The sequence below is a fragment of the Helianthus annuus genome, chromosome 6 (assembly GCF_002127325.2).
Source record: "Helianthus annuus cultivar XRQ/B chromosome 6, HanXRQr2.0-SUNRISE, whole genome shotgun sequence".
Classification (NCBI taxonomy): Eukaryota; Viridiplantae; Streptophyta; class Magnoliopsida; order Asterales; family Asteraceae; genus Helianthus; species Helianthus annuus.
In genome coordinates this window covers 45,575,709-45,585,046 of record NC_035438.2, presented here as the reverse complement: position 1 = coordinate 45,585,046, position 9,338 = coordinate 45,575,709, and the positions used below count along the sequence as shown (strand labels likewise).

General features: G+C 32.8%; 1 protein-coding gene and 1 long non-coding RNA gene across 2 annotated transcripts; one reads left to right on the top strand and one right to left on the bottom strand.

Moving 5' to 3' along the window:
- The first annotated feature begins 1,508 nt into the window (after positions 1-1,508).
- LOC110944702 (fumarate hydratase 2) lies at positions 1,509-2,481 on the top strand. The gene is made up of 4 exons (XM_022186349.2): positions 1,509-1,638; positions 1,948-2,097; positions 2,163-2,273; positions 2,365-2,481. The coding sequence occupies exons 1-4, from the start codon at positions 1,585-1,587 to the stop codon at positions 2,479-2,481; spliced, it is 432 nt and encodes a 143-aa protein (XP_022042041.2). The 5' UTR covers positions 1,509-1,584.
- Positions 2,482-5,772: 3,291 nt separating this feature from the next.
- LOC110863950 lies at positions 5,773-6,606 on the bottom strand. The gene is made up of 2 exons (XR_002549492.2): positions 6,297-6,606; positions 5,773-6,220 (listed from the first exon to the last, which is right to left on the bottom strand). It is a non-coding gene; the product is annotated as an uncharacterized LOC110863950 (long non-coding RNA).
- Positions 6,607-9,338: the final 2,732 nt, after the last annotated feature.

Genomic DNA, 9,338 nt, shown 5'->3' with positions numbered 1-9,338 from the left:
CTCTCATTAAAAGTGTGGTTGACTTGCTACTAACACACTAAAATCTATCAGTAGGTGCTTAGTCGATTTCATATATTCTCCAACAGTAAAGAAGGGTATGCTTCAATTGGAGGTGGTTGACCTTTGAGAAAGATACCAAATGAGAAGTCAACATATATTATATATGACCTGCTGGAATTCTTGGTTATTGGTATTTATTCATCAGAAAATTTGTAAGGTTAATATTGATTACCTTAACATTGTTGTTTTTTTTGTAGGCTGATGCTCTTAAAATGCCACTTGAAGCAAAGAAAGTGGTTGCTAATGTCTATGTTGCAATGCGTTACTGGCACCCATTTACCGAGGAAGTTGTTCAGTAGTCAAGTAAGTATCAAGTTTTTAATAAACAATCATTCGAAATTATTAAATTATCTATAACTTTTAATTTACAAGATGAGCCCAACATGCCAATTAAGATCGTTCCTTCCGTACAATTTAGAAACAAAATTCTATCTTTATACCTTCAAATATAATCATATCTTTGTAAGATATGTATGAAATATATATATGACGCTGAGATGGAAATGATTTTCTCTCCGCAGAGCAAATGTCTTTCACTTATAATAAATTTAATTGTTGCATAAAATCATATAAGAGTTGTACGCATTAGTTATATAATTCGAACGACATTCAACCCGTTCAGCCAGTTTGATCCCTTCGAGTTTAGTTTCTTATTTCTCTGACCCATTTTAGATTCAAAAAAAAAAAAAAAAAATCCTAAACTAACCTTTTTATACAGAAATTTTTATCTAATTGTATGCATAAATACAACCTTCGTTAAATCCACCTTGAGATGTATTTTGACCAATTATACTACATCGAGATAGTTCTTCTGCATAGTTGGCCTACTGAGTTAAATTTACCACCATTACTAATGTGTTCTATTGCAACAAATTAACATAATAATCTAACATTATGAGTTTCAAGTTGAGCAGCAAGATAGGGAGAGAGGTTAAGGCTTGATAAGGAGGAGATAGAAAAGCAAAGACAAAAAGGTATTTTTAGAGTTGTGTTTATTCGAAATTTATTTTCTTGTGGCTATTATCACATCTTTTGAACGGGTTTGGTGTTTAGGATGTGGATCTTGAGATGATTCTTTCTCATATAAAAGAAGCTCTAAATCCATCAACACATGAATTTTACTTTCTATAATTCAATAAATTTGTAATGTATTAAGAAAGTTACGATAGACACATAATATTCCCAATTAAAAGATATAACATAAAAGTAGTATGTTGTTAGTTTTATTATAGGACATGTATTAGTTTTGAATGTGAATAAGATAACCTTGACCTCTAACTATTGTCGAACATAAATTTATCATATTTTGAAATCAAATTTTATTTGGCTCTAAAGATGAATTTAGTTGAAATACAGTTAAGGGTGAACTGTTAAATTTGATTTGGAATGGGTGGTGATGAATTTCTTTTTAATAGGTTACTTGCTTTTTTTGTTAAGTAATTGGGTTTTCTGTTTTTTAGGTTATGGGGTGCGCAAACGCAACGATCTTTGCAGAATTCTGAAATCGGTGGTGAGCGTGAAAGAATGCATGAACCGATCATTCGTTCTTTTGGAATCCTCAAAAAGTGTGCTGCTAAGGTTTTTCATTCTTGCAACTTCGCAACATTTTTTTCATATCAATATTTAGTTATTAATCAGCTAAAGTAGGATGTGTGTTGGCCTGTTGCTTAATTAATAGATAAATGAAACATGTTTGTCACTAGAATGTTGCTTAATTTTATCGTAATTAATTGCGTATGGTTGCTTTTCATATTCTTATTCTTTTTATAAATGAGAAAAAAAACTTGTAAATGGAAAGATTATATGTACCTATGTTTTGCTATTTGTTAAGTTTCGTTTTACATTCGTTACAATATTATTGGGTAAATGAGATTACATGTGTTATAGGTAAACATGGAATACGGGCTTGATCCATCTATAGGGAAAGTATTAATGGAAGCTGCACAAGAAGTGGCAGAAGGGAAGTTAAACGATCATTTTCCATTGGTTGTATGGCAGACTGGCAGAGGCACGCAAAGCAATATGAACGCCAATGAGGTAACTTCAGTATTTTTCATTACTCAGCAACACATCATATTAATCATAAATCATGGCGGCGAAAGGTTATTGCAAATAGAGCGGCTGAAATTCTCGGCCACGAACGTGGTGATAAGTTTGTGCATCCAAATGACCATGTGAACAGATCACAGTCTTCAAATGATACATTCCCAACCGTAAGCTTCTCGAAAACATTGATTGTAAATTTCTTTCTCTTAAATTTTTATTGACTTTCCAGGTGTTGACTTTTGCTTGGTTTGTTCATAGGTTATGCATATCGCAGCTACAATATTGGAAATGGCAACTTATTTTATTAATCCCTTCAATATTGTGATATTATTACTTAATCTAAATAGTAAATGGAAATATAGAGTAGCTATGTAGCTTTTGTACATTGGTGTCGTTTTATTGAGATTCATTGGTTCTTTCATGATGAATATTTTAATTGCATATTATATATGTTCATAGATTGGTTCTTTCATGGTGAATATTGTAATTACATTTATTCAAAAGTGTTCAAAATGGGCTTTATATAGATGTATGTATGTATATGTGTGTGAGTGGGGAATGATTGATCACGCCGTGAAATGAATTGCGGGAGGGAAAAGAATTACCCCATAGCGCCCGCCGTAGTGGTGTTGGCAGCGCTATGCCCTATTTTGCCTTGTGATGGCGCCCCGCTGAGATTTGAATAATGTTGTTTTTTTTTCCAATGTTCGTCTTTTTACATAGTACTAAATTTGAATCAAAATAATATGCTTTTGGTTGAAGCCGCGCATCGTGCGGGCATTAACCTAGTTAACAATAGAATGAAGATTCCAATTACAAAATTGTATAAGAAAAAAACACCTAAAGAAATCAAATTTAAGTCGACTCCCTCTCCCAAAAAAGAAAAAAAAAACTTAGTCTTGGAAAGACATAAGAGATAATGAGAGGATAGGTGGATTAAAAAGGAAATGAGGTTGGCCTAGATTTTGGACCAACTTTAGTATAGTGTATTTAAAATTGAATTTACTTGAAGGATCACATCGTTGAACTCAACTCAGAATTTATATGAGCCAGTATAGCTCAAGTTGATTTCAAATGAGTTTAGACTCAATGACTATTTAAACAACCCTAACCAGATAATAACATATAAATATATTGTGAATACAATTAACTAATCTGCAATAATTGATAATCATTTGATGTAGTTATCTGAATTAGCATGTCAATAGAGTTTTTAAAACTTAAAAAGAATTAGTCGATCACATATCAAGAATCATTTATATCTATACATTATAATAAATCAAAACAAATGTTGGCCACTTGGTAACCACTTAAACCATTAATTGTCATGTGGCATTGTTATACTCCTTATTGTTTTGCTTTAAAAGAGAAAACATAAGACCTTTATTCCACTTCTTTTCTTACAAATTTTATAGAATCAATCTTAACACTTTGGTCTTCAATCATGTTAAAGGTTTGTAATATTATTTATCGATAGTAGTCATTTTTTTCATGGATACATTTTTTATTAGGTTGTTTTGTAGTTATGTATGGATACATTTTTTATTAGGTTGAGTGTTTATCGATAGTAGTCATTTTTTTTCATGAGTGTTAATCACCTTAATTAATTATGTATAGCTTCATTATTTGTGTTTTTTCTTTCGTTATGTTTCTGCATAACTAACCAAATTGTACTTTATGCAAAACTCACATGATTACTCTTCTCATTACGGTTTCCATTACAATGACCATAAGAATCAATCTTAACACTTTAGTTTTCAATCACGTTAAAGGTTTGTAATATTATTTTCTTCATTAATGTGTAGAAATTTACTTATAGAAGATATTAGGGATGTGTTTTCTTTATAAGGCATATGCACTTTCCTTTGTTATCTTTGTAAGAGTATTTTCTTCATTAAAAAATTACTTGCAGAAACTTACATATGATTAGTTATTTTACACCGATTTGCAACTAGGTATATGTTGATCCGTTAAAATTTTCAATATTCAATTACTTTAAATTTTTCAATATTTTAAAGGTTTAACAAAATCGTTTGATTTATTAACATTTAATAATATTCTTTCAATTCAGCATATAATTTTCAATAGTTTATTCAAGATTATATAAATTTATTTCTTTTTATCGAACTTTCTATAGTAAATCTTAATCAATTAATGATTGCATGCGTAATTTTTTAAAATATTAAGCAACAAAAAATATTTTTGATTATTTTGATGTATCATTACTTTTTTTAGTTACATTCCTTTTTAAGATAATCAAATAACTTTTTTATATTTGTGATATTTTTTACTTTATTTTCGAGATTGTGTTCTCCTTTATATAAAATTCTTTCCGTAACTAAATTGTAAATGTAATTTTGTTATAACTATCTTAATTTTTAGTTTCCTTCTTTATGTCGGCATTCCTACGACACTTAATAAGTACAATGACCTTTTAAAATAATATATATAATTGTAACTGATATAAAATTATAACCGACTTCTAAAAATCATAATATATATTTTACACATTCAAATTATAAAATAACAAAAGTTTTTAATTATGTTTAAGAATGGTAATAGTTTAAATTGTCTTTTTTGTTTAAATAAATAAATATAATAATTATTACCTTTTTTGTATTGTTATTATTATTTTTTAATGAAATCTTGAATGATAACCGAAAATCATTTCTATATTTAAAATGTTTGCATAGCTTATAAATAAACAATAATTTGATGTTTAATAAATGATTATTAATAAAGGTCAAACACAATCACTATCTAAGGTTGGTTTGTATTAAAAAAACGGTTTTTGCTCATAGGTAGTTACAAATAAGATGAATAATGTATGTGAGACTATCAAGAATAAAAAGATGACACAAAGTCAAGTTACTAATATTAGATTAAGATGAAAAATGTTAGAAATAAGACGAATAATGTGATGTACAAAGGAATATTTAGAGATTTATAGATTGCTTATATGTTTGTTACTTATATATTGTAATTACCAATGAGGTTGGTGACCCATTGACAAAGGCAAAAACCTTTAGGTACACTTAAATTTGAAGGTCTTATTTTCAAGACTTCAAGTCTCACATACAAAAAGAAATAAAAAAAAACGTATATATTGCAATTTAACTTTTTCCATATTTCATGCATCATTTAATGAATTAATATTATATACTAGTGCTAATACCCGCGAAATTGTGCACATGGACTTATTATGGATATCTGGAGTTATTATGGAAATCTGGACTTATTATGTTTTTTATTGTTTGAAAACAAAGTACGTTTATACTGATGATAAATAAATTGTGCACATGGACTTATTATGGAAATCTGGAGTTCACGATGAAAATACAACGAACCATCGTACTATAGATCTAAAATAACCTTAAAATATAAGTAAATGTCAGAAATACGTTTTTATGGTTTGAAATATAATTGAAAGCCTATTACTCTAACATTTATGCTTGCTGGAGCTTCGTAACGAATAAAAACTAAACATTTTCAATATTTTAAAAACTTTAACATACTACTCATTCGCTAGTGATAAAGCTTGTTTTAATATCAAACAAAACTTGTTTGACTCATTTGACCCGTTTAAGCCCTTTTAGCTAAAATTTTTTTTTGACCGATGTCAGATCAAACACACCCCAAATGATACATTCATAAATTATAAGTAAATAGTTCAATATCGCCATCTCTAATTAATAAGAATAATAGAGTATATAACATGATCTATCATTACATACAGTTGATTCAAGGCTAGATATCATTACAGTGAATCTTTATTGTTTGTTATCTATACAACAAATTTTTAATGTTATATATATATTTCATCAACTGTGTAGAGTAAGCATAGTTTGTCATCAATTGACTATTGAAGAAATTTCATGTTGTGCTCTGTGACCCATTCTTTGAATGTTCTCATCAAGGTTATCTCATATGGGATGCCAATATCACCCACACCTCTATACGGGTCACCTGTTATGACACTACGGGATGAAAACCTAGACCCTTTACTGATGAAAAGGGTTTTCATCTTCTCAAGCCATGCTTTTGTAGAAGATGAATCTTTTACAGTTCGTGAAATCGCATAGCGCGTATTTCTGTCAAGGGAGGCTTGGAAAAACTATAAGTACCATGTAAGAGGCAAGAGTAAGAATAGAAAAAAAATTATCATCATATAGTGGATAAAAAAAGAGCACCTTAGCAGCCCTCGATTGTATATACTGTGAAATGGCTGACTGTAGATCATTAACTTCAACCTCAAGAGATAAAAAATTGGGTGTTCCCGACCTTGAACTCTTGATGATCTCCACTTGTTTGTCTCAAAACTTTTTAAGCATTGGCAATGAGATGTCCTTAAAACATTACAAAATAGTGTTGCATGTTACGTCGAGCATATAATCATTATAATTTTGGGCAGTTATACGAAAAATGACTTTTTTAAAGAATATAGAGACTACTCAACTTTTTAAAATGCATGTGAACTTCAATTTGATATATACTACTGATAATGATAATAGTTGATGTGTGCAAAATGTAACATATAAATTACATCAAATGTGGCATAAAACTAATCCTTTTTTTAGTACTAATGCTGGAAAAAGTGTGTTTTTGTCTTCCTTTTGTATTTTCAGGGTTAAAAGAGCTTAAATGAACAAAAGAAGCAAAAATGCAGCTAAAACTAACAATAATACAAGAAAAAGAATAAACATGGCATGCCCGACCCCTCGACAGCATCTCCCCAAGCAAAAACAAGAGAACAGAAGGCTGAACACGCCCCGTGCTCATTGAGCACGGGGGCGTGCCCAAGTATCTGCAGAAAAGACAAAGTTGTAGAAGCTTCTATCACCCAACACGGGGGCGTGCCCAGCCAACACGGGGTCGTGGTCAACGCTAAGATTCGCAGAATCCAGGCAAATCTTGATAGTACAGATACGCTTCTGCACACGGGGCCGTGCCCAGCAGATACGGGGGCGTGGTCAACTAATGCAGACAAACTGCAATTAATGAAGAAAGAGAAGATGGGTGGTCCCGGGGCCGTGTCCAGGCTTCTGTGCAGGCTATAAATAGGGGTGTTTGGCTCACTTGCAAATCATCCCTTGGCAAACCACCTCTTTCACACTTCACCCACCCACCACCACCATCACAATCCACATCCAACACCATCATCCACCATCCATCATAGGGTGTGTGTAGCAGTCTCGGGATCCAAGATTGATCGTAAGAGTTCTTGACAATCAAAGTCCATGTTTGCCTAAGTCTCTTACATCACTTGGTGAAGACAAGCATTTAGTGTAATACTTTTTATTTTTAATCTTTTTCGCACTTTTTATTTGGTTATGTATTAATGACTTTAATAACTAGTTTCTTATGTTGAAGGTGAAACTTCCTTATCATTTGTCCGTGGTGTCTTGGCGTTATTTTACTGTCTATATAAAATAAAAGATTTACACCATTCATATCTCCACGGTCCATATGGAGATATGTTGGCTACCTGGTCGGGGGTTAAGGGAATGGTTTGGTAAGAGTCTTGCCTTGTTCAGTGTATAGATCCTGCAAGGATCTGGGTCAAGCTTAGTAGGACATCCTTCAATACCCACTGGTATTGGATGGCAGGGGTTTGAATTTTTTGATCCCCTCATATGTAAACTACTATTAAAACATTAACCCGGCTATTTAGGATTGTATCCCTGCTGACTCAAACTACTTAGCCGAGGGTAACGTCACCTTCAAAAGAGGGGCCTACCACATTACGCATTAATAACTTAATTAATTATCTTTCAATAATCCAACCCTTTAGGATTGTATCCTTGCTGACTCAAACTACTAGGTTGAGGGTAACGTCACCTTCAAAAGAGGGGCCTACTACTATAACTAAGATAATCTCTTAAAAAGTGCAAAAGTGCGGAAATAATCAAATGTTATACTAAAGGCGAGTCGGATCCAAGTGATTCATCTTGTCTATCTGTTTTTATTTTTTTTTATTTTTCAGCATTTTTAGTTTATATTTTCTAGTTTAAAACCTTTTTTCTAAAATTTTGATTTGATTAGATGTTGAGAATAAACCGGTACTAAAAGCTCTTGTGTCGTTGGACGACCTCGGTATCTTACCAACACTATACTACGCTCACGATGGGTGCACTTGCCCATATGTGTGTTTGGTGTTAGTAAACTATCGTGTTTTATAAATTTAAAACTTGAGTAAAGTGTAAAAAAGGACTAAAAATATACATGAAAATATATAACACCGCACGCACATCAAGTTTTTGCCGCCGTTGCCGGGGACACAAGGATTTTAAGAAAGTTAGGAATCAACGGCCTAATCGTTTTTTCTTATTTTTCTATTTTTTTAGGATTTTTATAAATTTTTCAGCTTCTACAGAACTCAGCACGGGTCGTGCCCGCTGAACACGCCCCTGTGCCCAATCTTTGGTATTGGCAATCCTGTTTTAAACCAGACAGTAGCTGAACACGGGGCCGTGCCCACTCAACACGCCCCGTGCCCAAGTACCAGTTACTGAAAACAGAACCGTAAGAGCACGACGGTTGGTAATTTCTGATACAAACATGAGCGATACTGATTTTTTGTACTATCGGCCCTCTTATGGTACGTGGTGTCAAATATGTGGTGGCAATCATGAAGATTTAGAATATTATTTTTTAAATTACAAGCTCCACTATATCGACCCATTGTTTTCCTGTAGCCTTAAGAGGAGCGAAAGTAAAAATAATCCCTATCTCTCCCTCGAATGCTCTCAATCGACCCTTCTAGGAGAAATGCTTCTTGATGAATTATTTCAAATGGAAGATCTAATTCTTAATTGGGTAAAAGAACTTCGTTGTTCCCGATACCACCTCTAGCTCTTGCGAAGACTTGAGTGATAGTCGTCCCTGTGTCGATTGTGCTGTGAAGGACTCCCCATCGACTTCTTTCGATGCATACATAGACCCGAGCGATTCGACATACACCTTCTTTAACGAGAGCCCGGGAAAGGGTTGGACTTGCCCACCTACATTTAGCATAGGAATCACCCTCACCGATAACCTCTTGCGTTCTCGTCTAAATCTAGAGCAATTAAGGTATCTCAGGCACTTCGGTGTTGTTCGTCCAGTAAGGAACCACCCGATCTGGATAAATTCATTAAAAATAGACGAAACTTCATAATCAGCCTCTAGACACGGGGATGTGTCGAGGTCAGCACGCCCCCGTGTCCCTCAAAAGATTCCCGTCTGACTTTTTG

Bases quoted from the DNA above. Each gene is read 5' to 3' on its own strand.
- LOC110944702 (XM_022186349.2), top strand. From the start codon at position 1,585: ATGCATGAACCGATCATTCGTTCTTTTGGAATCCTCAAAAAGTGTGCT. The intron at 1,639-1,947 runs GTTTTTCATTCT...CATGTGTTATAG, and splicing joins TCAAAAAGTGTGCTGCTAAG to GTAAACATGGAATACGGGCT. The intron at 2,274-2,364 runs GTAAGCTTCTCG...GTTTGTTCATAG, and splicing joins CAAATGATACATTCCCAACC to GTTATGCATATCGCAGCTAC.